The 16,697-nt window shown below is 35.0% G+C and overlaps 2 protein-coding genes across 4 annotated transcripts; one reads left to right on the top strand and one right to left on the bottom strand.

Moving 5' to 3' along the window:
- Nucleotides 1–1,812: 1,812 nt before the first annotated feature.
- LOC108988088 (O-fucosyltransferase 27-like) lies at nucleotides 1,813–7,829 on the bottom strand. Of its 2 annotated transcripts, none has more exons than XM_018961197.2 (10): nucleotides 7,437–7,829; nucleotides 6,800–6,884; nucleotides 5,907–5,983; nucleotides 5,731–5,819; nucleotides 5,374–5,617; nucleotides 4,576–4,697; nucleotides 4,369–4,459; nucleotides 4,146–4,274; nucleotides 3,283–3,833; nucleotides 1,813–2,799 (listed from the first exon to the last, which is right to left on the bottom strand). In XM_018961197.2, the coding sequence occupies exons 1-10, from the start codon at nucleotides 7,632–7,634 to the stop codon at nucleotides 2,328–2,330; spliced, it is 2,058 nt and encodes a 685-aa protein (XP_018816742.1). In that variant the 5' UTR covers nucleotides 7,635–7,829; the 3' UTR covers nucleotides 1,813–2,327. The 2 variants fall into 2 exon arrangements, with proteins under 2 accessions (XP_018816742.1, XP_018816743.1); XM_018961198.2 differs by having other exon boundaries at nucleotides 5,907–5,977.
- Nucleotides 7,830–12,075: 4,246 nt separating this feature from the next.
- Nucleotides 12,076–16,004, top strand: LOC108988089 (phosphatidylinositol 4-kinase gamma 5-like). 2 transcript variants are annotated; one of them, XM_035689429.1, is made up of 2 exons: nucleotides 12,076–12,255; nucleotides 13,569–16,004. In XM_035689429.1, the coding sequence occupies exon 2, from the start codon at nucleotides 13,703–13,705 to the stop codon at nucleotides 15,599–15,601; it is 1,899 nt and encodes a 632-aa protein (XP_035545322.1). In that variant the 5' UTR covers nucleotides 12,076–12,255; nucleotides 13,569–13,702; the 3' UTR covers nucleotides 15,602–16,004. The 2 variants fall into 2 exon arrangements, with proteins under 2 accessions (XP_035545322.1, XP_018816744.1); XM_018961199.2 differs by having other exon boundaries at nucleotides 13,418–16,004.
- The last annotated feature ends 693 nt before the right edge of the window (nucleotides 16,005–16,697 follow it).

Genomic DNA, 16,697 nt, shown 5'->3' with positions numbered 1-16,697 from the left:
ACTGGAGTGTGCACTCAACCCTGTATTACATTGTCATGACGTGATCCTGAGCAGTGCTTTTATAATTTTTTTTAATTTTTCTATTCTCATTTTTTTAATATATTTAAATGTTTTTAAAAAATAAAAAAAATATATCAATATACTTAAAATCACTTATTTCATCATTAAGTAAAAAAATAATAATTTCACTGAACGATGAAATGGAACGGTAACTTTGGAACGACATAATAATTTTTTTCATTCTTCTTTGTTCTTCTGTCGCACTAATTCATGAATGATATTTAAGTGTTTTTTTATTTAAATAATTGATTTATGAAATTATTTAAAATATACCTCATCAATCCATGTAACAATAAGAGAAATATCTTAGTCACTGATTTTATAAATAAATTTAAAAATTGACTTGATTTAATATACTTTTTGTACTTTTCTATTAATCAATAAGAGCATTCTCATTGGCTTGAGCAAATGCATCTTTAAAATTTAGCCAATATGATACTTTTTTATATTTACTTATTCTATTTAAATTCAATCTCCATATTGGATTAGCTATTCACATTCTATATAATATTAAAATATTATTATTTTAATAATTAATTAATTAAATTTATTTTTATCACATTTTATAGTTCTACCAGTTAAATGTTAATAATAATTATATTCTAGTTAAATTAATATTAAAAAAAGTATTATTAAATGTTAATAATAATTATATTTTAATTAAATTAATATTAAAAAAGTATTATTAAACGTTATATTCTAAATGTTAAATATTAATTATATTCTAATTAATTTAATTTGTTTGCTTGGAGTGAGAAATTAGTATTTTAATGTTTGGTGAATCAATTTTGGTTCTTCATATTTGGCCAATCACTGTAACAGAAATCTAAATTATTTTGGAGATGCCCAATCCAATGTGGGGTCTTTTTGATACAAGTTATTTAAATTTTAAACATTCTTCAATTTTGGCCAAACCAATAAGAATTCTCTAACAAAATTTAAAATAAAGAACAAAATTATACTTCGTTTTACTTTAGTCCTTTAAAACAGAAGGAAATGGAAACAGCACCTAGTGGTCCTAAAACCAGCATGCAACAGGCAAGATGTGAAGTAATTGTACCAGGGAAGAACTGAGGTTTTTTGGGCTTCAAGCTTCAGCAGAAAGAACTCTTTCGCCATTACACTTCGCTGACCAAGTTTTCTTCCCATAGTTTCTCCGCATTTTCAAACCAAACTCAAAAGCAAGCTGAACTCAACGTGTTTTAACAAAACTTGCTTAAGACTCACTCATGGAACCAAAAGCCTCGTTTGGTTACATAGTTCAGATGATATGAATTGAGATGATATATTTTAAATAATAATAGAATGAAATAAATTAAGATGAGATGAGATAGTTTGTAAAACCCACTGCCGTGACCTCCCACATAAATAGCAATTTGATCCCGAGAAAAATCAAACTTGTAAAATGGGAGTCATGCACACAAGTTCACCCTAACAGTATCATAACAAAACATAGTAACAAAAAGTATAAACCCGCCCAGGAAGGAACCAGATGTCTTCTATAATCATGAAAGCGCCAAGGTCCAAAACCTAGAAATCAGTATTGTGCAAGTTGTTTATTACATAATAGCTGAGTGGAATGGAAGTGTATGAATGCATATGCGGTTACATCTCGGGGAAAAGGAAAACAAAATAAAGCTCAATACATTGTTCCCACTAGAGCAAAATTCTGATGATCCCAAAAAACGAACATGGTAATGAGGACACTATTTGAATAGAATGATAATAGAGGTAAGGTAAAGTAAAGAACTCTTGAATGGAAATAATAAAGATATATGTAATCATAGATCAAAAGCAAACGCCTATTTTGATCAGTTCTTGACCACATTACATCTTTAGAATAGAGTCTGAATTTCTAGAGCTACAGGAATCCTACAATAAACAAGTTCGTTCTTGACATTGATTTTCCAGAGAAGACATGCTAAGTTACATCAAAATTGTTTGTTTGGCTACATAATTAAAGAAATTAAGGCCGCTATCCCTCATACGGATTGGAATAAGCTATATCCAATACTATGTAAAAGTGCTTCATAATACCAGAGCCTAGATATCTGAACTGACATGAGCCGAACTAAAAGTGCCCACCTCATTATGTTCTTGAGCCACAGTTAGAAAGATTGCTTGTCTTGTTAAACTGAAGCCAGGAATAAATTCCAAACTCTATGGGACTAGGCAAGTGAATTATCTTCATATACAGATACAGATTGAGAGGATTAGATGTCATGGGCATGCAAAGGGGCCATTACTGGAACTCATTTCACCTCTCATTATCTTTCCCCACCCTCAAGCTCCTCTAGATCATCCAATTGAGCTTCCTCTTTGTTGTTTGAATCCCCACCTCCACTTTCATGATTTTCACCACTACGCCGAAAAAACAATCCAGATGATGTGGAATCATCTTCATCAAGATCCTCTTCATTATCCTTGTCTTTTGACCGCAATATCAAATCACTGTCCATCCAAGCAGGGCATCGATGCACAACTCTAAGAGCTGCCTGAACTTGTGACTGAGGTGAAGGGCTTGAAGCATGAAATGATGTTTCGTTAGAGTCATACCTCAGGCAAGAACATTCGGGGACTGGATGAGATAGAAAAGATAATGGTTTGGATTTGGTGGATGCTTCTATGAGTCCATCAAGCAATCTCTTTCTCATATGCTTGCGCACCGATTTTAGCCAAGTATGGTTTGCATGATATAGATGGTCATGGATTTCTTCTAAAAGCTTTGAAACTTCTTTTCTGCATTCACAGCCACAAAAAAGAGGGGGACACATAAAGAAACAAGAGACAATCATCATCAGCTTAACAATTGGAGATAAAATGGTTAAATGATATTTTATCATTAACCTAGTTTAGAACTCTATAGAACTCTATAGTCAACAGAAAATGATAATAGTAACAATAGCAGCAGCAACAACAACAATGCTAATATTGATAATAATGTAGCTGTAAGGTGCCAGGTACACAAGCTATCAAGATTTTAACTTGGAAAAAAGAAAAACACTTAAAAGAGTGATGGAGATTGGATGGTCTTCACAAGCATAGGCTGTCCATTTAGTTGTGTTAATATGGCAGAGACGACAATGTAACAACTCCATTTGATTTTAATATCTTGACATAGGCAAAATAGCAGTAAAAGAATTCTAAATCACGCACCATGATTATCTTTATTCAGGGTTTCTGTATGAAGATATTCAGTGCCCAGATAGATGTAATGCTTACCTGTCTGGCCTATATGTTTTCAATGCAGCTGACTGGTAGAGTCTGTGCCCCATTACCAGGCTGGCAAAATTTGGCCGTCCATTGCCATCACGATCAAATCCAGAGATGAACACATCAGCTTCAAGGCCAATCACATAGTCAATTGCTTCCCATAGCAATTTATGGGCATTAGTCCGCAACTCCATCACCGTACTTTCTGGTTCATTATCACTCTCAGCCACCCAACCCCACCAACCTTCAATGTTATATGACTTTGGCCGCGCTGGAGGTGGTGGAAGCGGGCGAGGACGTGGCCCTGAGGTTTTCCATGCTTCATGCTTCATCTCTTTCTCAATTGGAGGGGGAGTTCTAGGAGAACTGGTAATAATATTAGCCTCATGACCATAAAGCCTATTAAGCTCCCAAGGAGTCGTAAGGGAAGTCCTATCAACAACATTTTCAAACATAGCATGAAGAGGTATCAATGTCCTTTGGCCACCGAAGACTTCTCCTCCAGATACATATATTATTGTGTCCCATGAGTATCCATGCGCACGGAGAAGAATACCAACCTGTAGAAATCAACGAGGTTTAGATCAAAGTCTCACTTATATAGACTTTAAAATATTTATCCATTTACAGACAACTCCTTTTATTCAAGAGTGGAAGATTTGATCAGCCATTTCCAAAGTGTGGGCCAACTACCCAACAACTACTCCCTACAGTTCCCTGAGAGTTGTGAAGTTGCACACCTTAAGTTAGAAATATGGAACTATGCTTCTAAAGCACAAAATTAAAAGGGTATCATAAAGCAACAATCTTTGACATTTGTACTTATTTTACCGTTCTTAACATTGGGAGTTAGTATATACATAATCTCTTACCTCTTCTGGCATTAGTGGACAAGAACCACTAAGGCGTTGCTTAGCTGAATTCACCCGTAGCTTCCCTTCGACGATCCCCCGTTTTATCATCCAAGACCTTTTGTGCTGGATGAGCTCTGTATGTACATCCTTGTAAAGAGTTTCCAGGGCACAAGACACAAATCAAATTTGAGAAGAGTGCTAAGACATCTCAATCATGCATTTCCAGGTTAGAGGCAGATACCTGGAAGAGTTCAGCACAACCGTGATGTGCTAGAGCATCTCTAGTCATCCCAGGGTCATAGGCTATAAATGGCCGTCCAGGAGCCCGTAACCTAGGGATAATATTTATTTTATCAGCAACCTAGGATGGGCATTTATTTTAAACATGTAAAAACTCATAATGATAAACAAAAGAAGAAAAAAGAGTTTATGATGGGCATTCATTGACCTAAATAAAACTTTAGTGGCAAGTTCCTGGACCTCCTGCCTAAACTGAAGGGCATGGAAAGCAACCCTACATCTCAGCCTTTGTAGCTCTTCATTGTGTTCAAGTTCAGGTGGAAGGATGGCCTAAATTACATACAGAAAAGATCGTGAAAACTCAAAATCATAGATAGACTATTATTAGAAACATCAAGAAGATTTAACTCCAACTGTATTTGAGCTATGTAAAAATAGATATAAAGAAAAAATGCTTCCGCGGGGAGGGGGGGGGAATTAAAAACAGACATTCTGCCATCACTTTTCACAAGGCCGTTGGTAATCATAACAAACGACTACAGAGAAACTTTCCTTCACTGCATATACTCTATAAATAATACAAATCTGTCTCATACAGGTTTTCCGCTTCAAGATTTTAACAATAAATTGAAGAATACATAAACAAGTCTGCTTTCTATATCTAATGGTACATATCATACGTTTGGATTAAGGGCATCTGTGTGTTTGATGAAAATTGGACAAGTTCATTACCTTTTCAGAACTATCATGCATATTAACTTGGGAAATTGCAACGCATACCCATATCAATACCGTTGCAGTCAGCATCTCATTTAACTAGCAATTCAAAGGCTTCCAATTGTGCGGACAAATTATGCAATTAACAGTCAATATAAGCATCTAATGAATCATAAGCAGAATTAATCATAATAGTATGATTTATTCCACAAACTACAATCTGAATGGCAATTACAACTTAGTAACAATTAAGCTCAACCCCAAGCTATGTGTCAGAGACTGACATTACCTGCAAGCAGCCACCTTCAGGTACAACTAGCTCAACCACTGAATGCTTCTTCAATACTGAGAGAACTTGATTCAGATAATAGTATGGTGAAGCCGAGTAAGGCACTTTGAAACTTGGAATTTCCTTCTTTCTCCTTGCCCATTTGAGATTTTTGGGAAGGGTTTTCACAATGTTGACATCTTTTGCTAAGGCTGCCATGAACTGGTCCTCATTGTACAGGTAAGCAAAACTCTTGAAATCAGAGCTGTATAAATTATAGAACAAGTAAACTAACTTAGAAAATTAAACGGATGCATCAATTGTAGGGTATGATTGAATTTAAACAAAATTTTAATGGTTATGTCAAAATAAGGCAACCTGATGCCCTTGCTGCTTGTAGTTGACTGGATCTCAGGAATTACTAAGGTAGCATTAAGAAGCCGGGAAACGGCAACCACATCACAAATCTGAGAGTTAATTAATGATTTATATTTCAATTAAATGTGACATTTGCATAGTAACAGAATATAGGCAATTCAAACATGCATCCTCACCGAATTCCTGATCTCATGGAAACCACCTCGTATTCGGACAAAGATAAAGCCATTTGTTTGCGAACTGGGATCTGTTACTGATATGAGAACCTCTTTGGTTAAAAGAATATAAATATTAAGAATTCAAAAGAGAACGTAAAATGAGCATGAGCTTTCTTTCCGTTGCAATACCCCCCTCCCAAAAATAAAAGGAAAAGGACTGTATTTCAAATGCACCACAGCATCTATGTATCAAACCTACCTTTTAGGTGGCCCTGTTTGGATGTTGAGATGGTCTCAACCCATCTCATCTCATATCAACATCCAAACACCAATAAAACACAAACACTTATCAATTTCAAATTATCAACTTTTCAACTTTTTCATCAAATCATTTACAACTTTCCTAGACTTCCAAATAAAACACAAAAAACAATTCAGCTTTTTTAGATTCCGAAACAAAAATTATATTAAAAAAGTATATTTTAACACTACTTTAACTTCATAATATTTTTATTCAACTTTTTCTCTCTCATTTCCCAAGATCCCATAAAACATCTTAAATCAAACTATTTCACTACTATTCACAAACTATTTCACTACTATTCACAAATTTTTCATCTCATCTCAACGTCCAAACGAGCTTAGAGAAAAAGCAAGAACAATAACTTAAGCTATCTCCTATTTAAAAGAGATATAGACCAGAATCGTAGCACATTCTGCATGGAAAGCATATTTGCTACTTAGTTGACATACCATCAGCAGAGCATGAGATTTTTAATTACTCCTTAATATATAAAGGGACAATTGGGGACAAAGCTTATAATTGGTGTGGCACACTTGTCAATACTCAACCAATATAACTGAATTTGGGGATCAACATATTCATTATTAAGACATATTTGAGGCCTAACCAGCATAGTTTCCTCTGGGGTTTGCGTCGGGATGCAAAGATTCAAGATGCCGTATTGGACCCCATAGTCTCCTATACATTGGACTCTGCAAACATAAATTACGAGTAGAACAATAAGAAGCCATTAACAGACACGGTACAGAAACACAGAGAGATGATATGGTCCCATTATACTAGGCCAATACCAAGAGGAAGAACGTGATAAAGCCATTATGGGTCTGAACTGTACACTAAAATTAACGCAAAAATTAAAAAAAGGATCGATACTAAAGAATAAGCATAAAGCTGAAATAAAAAGGAAACTTAATAAATAAAATTTTATCTCCGTTTTTCAACTATGCTATCGAAAGATCAAAACAAAATCCAAACATTACATTGCAGCCAAAACTTTTTAGCCCAAAAACGATAGTATTGCCCGCATTTCTTGGAACAATAACACAATCACAACCCATAAACATCCAAACAAAAAAAAAAAAAAAACAAGAAGAATCCAGCAAGAAAAAACAATAAACAACGATAATCAAGCTGGTTAAACACCAAACAGCCAACTCTATGGAAACACAAGAGGGCAATGGATTAAAACAAGAGGAAAAGAGTAAAGAGAAATAATTGATCTTCGTGTGTGTATTGCGCATTACAGTTCTGGGAAAATTTGCACTCTCAAAGATGGGTCTCCAGGAGAAGACAGTGATTGAAGACTGGTACTCTATAACGCCATCCTCAGTGAATCTGGCAAGCAAAAAGTGAATGAAGAGAGAAAAAGCGGATAGCACGAGCCCAACCAGACCGACCCACTTCAGTCTAGAGTTCAACACCATCTTCCCCTGCCCTTTCATAGAAACCTCCCTCTACACGTCTTCCTGTATCTCCTCCAAGAAAATCTCCCTTTCTCTTTCCCTCTCACTGACTGACAGCCTTGAAGGAGGAGGAAACTCAGACGAATGGAAGAAAGAGAGTTTACACGTGTGAGTTCATGTCTAGTGCACTACAGAAGATGTTTCGGTTGGACAGACGGACATCTACCCTATATCTAACATGTTTCTGGACAAAAACCCACTCTCTCTTTCAGATCGTGAGAAGCACTGTCCACCAACTACACGGAGATTTCAATTGCCATAGGCCGTGAGTGTGGGCCTGTGGCTCCGTACAAAATAAGTCACGTGACTTTTGGACTATTCCACGTGCTGTGAAAGACTCCGCCTTTGGTTGTGCGTCTTTTTCTGGTAGTGGTCACACGTTGAAAGATATATATAGGCTGCGTTTGGTTTATTGCAGTTCGGTACAGATTTAAATTTTTTTTAATATTTAAATACATAACTTTCAAATTATTAAATTCATCTTAATTTAAAATTATTTATGAAATGATACTTACAATCGTGAATATGCAAGCACCGTACAGTCATTTTAAAAAAAATAAATAAATATGAGACTCACATGAAAATAAATTAATTTTTTATGAATAAACCTCACTCTTTTTCAAAATGACTGTACGGTATTTACACATTCAATAACTATATGTAACATTACTCAAATTCTTTACATATAGAATATACAATATTTTTCAACTTAACACCTCTTTACATACGGGATTCATAATATTTTTTAATTTTCTATAAATATATTTAAATTCATCTTAATAACTAAATACATATAAACTTATCTTAGATAAATTTTACAAAACTTACTCTATCATTTCAATTTATTATTATTTATAAAAAATTAAATTCAACGCAACATTCAAACACAACCATCAAATATTTGTTTTGAGACTTTGAGATAGTAAAAAGCAGAACTTGGCTTTTTTGTTTTTGATTTTGATGAAAAAAAAAAGGTTAATTAAAATTATAGTTAATATATAAGACTTGAGAGTTGAGAGTAGGGATTGAATATCTTAACTATAATTTCGGAAGAAAATTGAATGTGAGAAAATATTTTTTTTCATAAAAAAAAAGAAAGTGAGAAAATATTATAAATCAAATGTCCGAATTCATGTTCTTAAATTAAGTTAAATAATGGGTTATTAAAAAAATACTACAGACACATTAATTTAATAGAAATAAACTCATAATTTGATGTGATTTTATGTGATTTGATAAATATATTTTATAATAAAAATGATCTTACAATCTGACGCACAATATCAAACAACATTAGTTTATAAATTTATTTGTATAAAATTCTTTTATAAATTATAATTAAAGTATTTATAAAAAAAAATAGTTACATAAAAATATGTCTTTGGAATTATATCACTAGTATTAATAATGACTCTTGTAATTAAAAGTGGTACTCATTTTTCTATTGAGTGGAAGTATGCTTTCTGATTTTGTATATAAAAATAATGCAACAATGTAAACTATGGATATCTTAATTAATTCATCCAAATCAACCAAAGCACGTTGGATAAGAAGAGCAATGTTTTCTCCTATTGTTTGTACTTGAATTTGTACAGAAAACTATAAACAGATGGCACCGTGGGATCGAAAAATCATTAGGTACGGTGAGGTTTGGATAGTGAGATAAGAAGAAATAGTTTTAGATAAAAGTTGAATAAAATATTATTTTTTAATATTATTATTATTTTAAAATTTAAAAAGTTAAATTATTTATTATATTTTATGTTAAAATTTAAAAAAATTATAATAATAAAATGAGATAAAATATTAATTTTTTATTATTAAGATTACAATTTCCCATGTCAATGGACAAAAGCTTTATTTGGCAATGATGTGTGTATTATATATGCACGACTACTACAAAAGGGGCCTTTTTTAAGCAAAAGTAAACGAACATTAATTACCAGTTTCAACTAATTTGTTTATTTTCTTTGTAATGAGTAGTTTGAACTAATACCCATCATTATATGTAAGCATTGGATGTAGTACTTTATACATGTTATTATATTAGAACTCTTTATCCAGGTGCCCTTGAGAATGTAGACCACATATATTGGATCCTAGCTAATTCATTCTCTTTTTTTGTTTTGTTTTGTTTATGCTTTGTTGGTTTGGCCAAACAAAACAAAAATAAAAAAGGACAAAGGGATGTATATAGATGGCTGCTTGCATAATTAATGCATTGACAAAGTAGAATTGTTATTCAGTGTATTATTTTTGATAATAATATGAGATGAGATAATTTTAAATAAAAGTTGAATAATATATTATTAAAATATTATTTTTTAATATTATTATTATTTTGAGATTTGAAAAAATTAAATTATTTATTATATTTTATATGAAAATTTAAAAAAATTATAATGATGAAATGAAATGAAATATTTTTAATATGGTGATTAAAAATAAATGTTTTTAAATGAGTTTATAAGTTTTTTTTTCTTTTTTTTTAATATTTAAAGTGATTTAAAAAATACTTGAAAAACATACACCAAATAAAAAAAAAAAAAGAAGTCATTTAGCACTTCTCTGGAGAAACTCTCAAGACCCCTCTCAGTGGCCCTAGCAGTCTCTCTCTATATATATTTGTACGGTTATTATTTACCCTTCATTGAATAATTTATATTAACTTCTCTCTAATTTCGTTGCTACATAATAGTTGCACCGCTAATTATTATTTATATATATAGGTGCATGCTTGGGGTTTCTACAATTTATAATGAGTTTGAATTGCAAAATATGAGAAAAAATATATTAGATAAAATAAATTATAAAAAAATTTAATTAATAAAATTTAATTATTATTTTAACTACTAGATGGATAATCCAATATGAAAATCTCCCTTGAATGAAATAAACAAAAAACAAAACATGTGATTTTAATTTTATCTTTATCTAAACCAATGAGAATGCTCTAAATAAGATCATGTTATAGGGACTAATGCATCTAATCAATAGTGCATTTTAACTCTTTTTTTTTTCTAATATTAAAAAAAATACAAAATGCACTATTGGTTTTCCTATAAGCATTTTCCATATTAATATTCTAGGAAGATTGGGTGTGTTTGGACCTTTGGTTATTGAAATCAATTCAATTTATCTCAAATTAATCATTGATGAGATTCACTATTTTTTTAACTTATCATAAAAAAGTTAAACACATCTCAATCTACTCAATTCATTCAAACACATATCTTAACATATTTACATTCAAACACATATCAATAAAATTTACAAACTATTACAATTTACAGATCAATTTAAATCATCTGAAATTACCTAAACATTCACAAGCATACTTAGAATTAAGCACGACACAAACAAGTAAAGCACTGAAAATGATGCAGGAGAACGTACGTACGTAAGTCATGGTAATGAGGTCATTAATTTCCCTCAATAATTTGAGTTTTGATCTTGAGGTATTCTATTTCATGAATTATTACTTAGTAAGAAATAGGTCAAACAGTTTGTTCATATTTTGGATCTAAGTTCTAACAACGTTACTCTTGGCAACAATATTTGTAGAAAAATATCAACAAAGAAGATCCATATATAACCTGTCCAGCATCATAAGTACATGATTGATTTGTTCATCCAAGCTTGTCATTTATCAAGACCATGGAAGAAACGTACGGTGCTTTCTCCAGCTTCTTCGAATGCCTTTGAGAACCCTTTGATATGACATAGCGCTCCGGAATATCTCATATAATTTTTGTCATGATTACACGAGTACGATAATAATCTACGAACTAAACAAGTTATCATGAAATGTGACGATGATCCATCAAGGGTTGCTCCATGTCGCGCTCACTTTCTCCTCGATTGCAAGCTTACAATCCTACACCGTAGCCGAATTCATCACCGCCACATCTCCTTCACCAGCAGAAAACAACATCGTTTAAACAGGCATTATCAACCAGCCTTAAATGCTAAGTTTTTTTTAGTCACGGTAACGTGCTCGTCGAAATTCCAAGCCGAGAGATGAGAGGCGGCAGTGAGTTCCGAAGGAAGTGCCGTCCAACTTGACGACGGAGACGCTCATGGCGCTGCCCCAACTCGAGCTGATGAGGGTGTCAACGTCCGAGAAGGTCGGATCCTTGCGGGCGTCGGCGAGTACGGGATCTTCGAGCGGCCAGCGTCGAGGTTAAGCTCGCCTTATTCACGTTGAAGTATCTGTCGTACTCGTGTAATCTCCGTGTTCTCTTCCATCGTCTTCCACAAGCGTACAGGTTTAAGCCGCGCAAAAACGCAACGTATCGTAGCCCGAACTAGATCTCGCCACGTCATCACAAGATCACCACGTGGCTTTATCCTGAGCGCGTGTTCACGTCACTGGCCCTGCTGCTTCGCTTTTTAACCGTTAATATGAGCAAAAGAAAGAATATAAAAATGAAAAATCCCCAAAAGCGGGAGAGTGGCCAACTGAACTGACCCAACGGGTTTAGATTCCGTCCAATCGTGGCCGTTGATCTTTTTTTACTCCGTCGGATCTCTGCTGTTCGTTCACGGCGGTTGCTCTCCGCAGGGCTCCGCCGTCCAGTTTCCGATCCCGGGACATCTGGTGAGTTCGATTTTCTCGGTTCTCCGACTTCGGCCGTGGCCCGATTCTTCATCTCTGTTTTTTCAAGAAACCAACTTTGAGATTTTTATGTGAATCGTGAACATTTTTTCAACTTTAGCTAGTAATTTCCTCACAATTTGTGTATGCGCGCGAGCGTTTTTCTCTGCAAAATTCGGTCCTTTTCAATTATCTTTTTATTGATATTTGTAATGTTCTTTTTTCGTATATATAGTTAGTTTTCTATCTAGAAATGAAAGTTGGTATTTGTCAGCTCTTTCAGAAGGCTAAAAGGGCGAGGAATCTCATCTGATTTCGAATTGAAAGTATATATCGTATTTTGTGTTTAGTGTCTGTGAAACCTCTTTATTAAGAGTAGTTTGTTGAATTCCATAATTTGTTTTGGTCTCTAATCATTTGGGTTGCTCTTATTTTATTCGAAATTGTTCGAGGAAATTAATGATTGTTTGTTTCTGTTTCAAAGTGATACATTCTAATTTATTAGAAACAAAAAATATACGTTCTGAAGTAGTGAGATCTGAATAAGATAGTTTTGGATTTAAAATTTAGTCACGTTAACGCTGTCTGATTTCCCTTTAAGGTTTATCGTTCTTTGAGAGGGGGCAGTTGAAATATAGAACGATTGTCCTGCACGATGCAAGTTGTCAAATGGTTGATTTTATGTTTATAAAAGGCAATCTACTTGTTTAGTTTGATATATTTCCAAATAAATATGATTCCTGGCATGGTTGGATATATGCTTGCTCAAACTCGTAGTACTTACAACTTTATTCAAGCTAAAATGGTGGTAAGTTGGTGCAATTATTTCTCTTTTATTTTTTATCCCGTCCCTTGGATTTGTGGTTTCTCTCTCGAAAGTTGTGAAATTTGATGCTTATTTGCAGACTAAAATTTGACCTAGCATTTTGCAAATGTGAACCAAGTGGATAAGAAACTCGGAGTTGACTCTCTCTCTCTCTCTCTCTCTCTTGGGGATTTTCAAAATAAGAAATGAATAGAAATTCAGGGACTGTGTTCCTTGGATAGCGAGCGAGCAGCTCTTTTTTAACTACATATAAAGAAATTTTGTACTTGACATTTTTTCTTCTTGTCAATGGTTTTGAAATTTCTACCAAAAATCCAACTGACTCTGTTATTTTATCAGATGGTTCTCCGATGTAGCGATTTTTCTTTGTTTTGAACTCTGCATCTCATCAATGAATAGCTGTTCCGATGTGAGAATCACAGGCACATTTTGCAGTTGACTGGTTTAATTATGATCACTCACTACACAACATTTTCACTCCAATTGCCAGCATTTGAATTAGGCATCTGCCTGAGAGAAAAGCTCTCTGCTGCCACCACCTCTGCTGCTGGCTTTAAACAGTTCACCTCTTCCTTTCATGTCTCCTGATCTGGGCCTCATACATACATCCTACACATAACACTGATGGCAGCTGCAACCTTTAGAGGACCTCTTGGTGGCGAGTGTGGTGGTAATGATAGAATGGAAAGAAAACCTTCTCGGAGGCGACGTGTATTTGTACAGACAGAATCTGGCTGTGTTTTGGGTATAGAGTTGGACCGGTGTGACAATGCCCACACAGTGAAGAGGAAGTTACAGGTTGCCCTTAATGTCCCAACAGAGGAAAGCTCATTGATTTGTGGTGATACAGTGTTGAAGAATGATCTGAGTGTTGTTAGAAATGATTCTCCACTTCTTCTTGCCAGGAACTTCTTGCACAGAAGCTCGTCTACACCTTGTCTCTCACCCACTATGAGAGGTGATCTTCAGCAGAGGGATCAGGGCAGCCCTATCGAGATATTAGGGTGCTCAAATCAATCTTCTACAATGAAAGAACTGGTTGAGGTCATTGCAAAGGCAATAAAAGCTGGTGTTGATCCGACTCCCATTTGTAGTGGGCTTGGAGGTGCTTATTATTTTAGAAATTCCCTTGGTGAAAATGTTGCTATTGTGAAACCAACTGATGAGGAACCTTATGCCCCAAACAACCCAAAAGGTTTTGTCGGTAAAACCCTTGGGCAATCTGGCTTGAAACGTACGGTGCGGGTTGGAGAGACGGGATATAGAGAAGTTGCGGCTTACCTTCTTGACCGTGGCCATTTTGCCAATGTGCCCTCTACTGCCCTTGTGAAGATCACACATTCTGTTTTTAATGTTAATGATGAGGTGAATCGTTATTGTATGCAACTAAATAGGAAGCAGGTCAGCAAGATAGCATCTCTTCAGCAGTTTATTCCTCATGATTTTGATGCTAGTGATTATGGTACTTCTAGTTTCCCTGTTGCTGCTGTGCACAGGATAGGAATTTTAGATATCCGAATTTTAAACACAGACAGACATGCAGGAAACCTTCTTGTTAGGAAGCTTGATGTGGTGGGGAGGTTAGGTCAGGTGGAGCTTGTTCCCATTGATCATGGCCTTTGCTTACCCGAGAGCTTGGAGGACCCATACTTTGAGTGGGTCCATTGGCCCCAGGCATCAATCCCTTTCTCTGAGGACGAGCTTGAGTATATAGATCATCTTGACCCGTTCTCGGATTCTGAAATGCTTAGAATGGAGCTGCCCATGATTCGAGAGGCATGTCTTAGGGTCTTGGTCCTTTGCACAACTTTCCTCAAGCAAGCAGCAGTTTTTGGGCTCCGTCTTGCTGAAATTGGTGAGATGATGAGTAGGGAGTTTTGGGGCCATGAGGAGGAGCCAAGTGAGCTTGAGCTAATATGCATGGAGGCCAGGAAACTGTTAGAAGAGCGGGAGACATCAACTTCTGAGGTGCAAGCAGGAGAAAAGGATGAGTTTCAATTTGACATAGATTACAAGGAAGAGGGTTTGGGATTAGCTTCAAATATGAAAGAGAAACTGACTACTGAAACAACATTTCATTTGGGATCAATGGGCGGGAATGGCCAAAATATACTCTATAAGTTAGATGAGAGTGTTGAGGAAGAGGAGGTGGTAGATTTTGATGGGGATGAATTACCTCAAAGGGGAGATGAACATGCTGGCCTTATGCGGGACAGGAATCTAAATGTTTCGAAGCTGTCGATGTCTATGAAAAACATCAGTGTTCGTGAGAAGAGCTGGCGACACTCGGGTGGAGTAAAAAAATGCGGGTATTTGGCTGGTACATCATCTGGAAACAGGAGTGTGAATGAGCAGCTGCCTGCAAGCAGTAGCTTCGTAAAGTTGGCAGATATGAGTGAAGAGGAGTGGTTGCAGTTTCTTGAGAATTTCCACAGGTTGCTTTACCCGGCTTTTGCTAATCACAAATCAGGGAGTCTCGGTCAAAGACAAAGACAGAGACTTGGGACATCTTGTCAGTTTTGAGGCATTTTATGAGATCAAAAGTATGGGAATATGGTAGAACTACATTGCTTAGAATGATATCGGAGCCAAAGAGCTCTATGGCAGACTTCTTGTCAGATAAATAAAACTCTCGGCACTGGCTAATGCAAGCGAGTGCACTGGCTAATGGGAATGAAGAACACGCTGTCATATGGTTGGTGTATAAATTTTTCCACCGTTGGTCTGTATACAACTCCACCCGACCCCCCCACCAAAAAAAAAAAAAAAAGACTGGACAATGTTGAATAAATCAGAACATAACTATCAATCTTTTATGTTATCTTGCTATGTTGAAGATGCAAACTATGTGAGCTTGCTTTTTCTTTGTATTGGATTCTGAAATGCTTTATGCTAATTCTAATTCATTCTACTTTTTTCCACTTAATTTTAATTGTTTGGTTTTGTTGTAGTGATACATTCAACATTCTCAAACTTTCTGTTAGATTGTTCATGACACTTGTTCTCATCAATAATTGTGCATGAACTCATCTAAGGCAACGTGAATTGTACGTGCTAATTACAATCTTCTTTAAATCTTTATCACATAGATGAGTGAACTGCAGAGCTGGTTTGTTTTTTTTACTAATTGAAATTTATTGTGTTCCCTCCGTATCTAATTGACTAATACATGTAATATTTCAAACATTATAGATGGTTGCATGTACATTTAGTTCCCGAGAAACAATCTGTTTCAGGCAATATGCGATACAAGTTTTCCTGCAGATTTCTACATATGTTGGTTCTTTAACTGACTTCTTAGCAATTCTCAATGATGTTTATAGTACAATTCAGATCATTGGCAGGTGATGCTAATGCCAGTTATAAAGGGAGAATGAATTATCTTTACTTTTAGTAGGTCAAACGGCAGCAAGGTAAATTTTCTGGGGGAAAAAAAAAGGAAGAAAAGAAAAGAAGAAAATGAAATGTTGTCTGGTGAGTGGAAAAAGAAAATGTCACGATTAGGTGAAATGGAGTTCTCTCAGGCCACATTGAAAAACTGTGACGCGCCCATCCGGATAGGGTTGGAGAGTTACTTACTGTCACTTAAACTCACATTTCAATAATATATTTATGACTT

The sequence above is a fragment of the Juglans regia genome, chromosome 1, assembly GCF_001411555.2.
Source record: "Juglans regia cultivar Chandler chromosome 1, Walnut 2.0, whole genome shotgun sequence".
In the NCBI taxonomy this organism is placed as follows: Eukaryota; Viridiplantae; Streptophyta; class Magnoliopsida; order Fagales; family Juglandaceae; genus Juglans; species Juglans regia.
The sequence above is the reverse complement of the archived record's forward strand: the minus strand, read 5'-3'. Positions and strand labels throughout refer to the sequence as shown.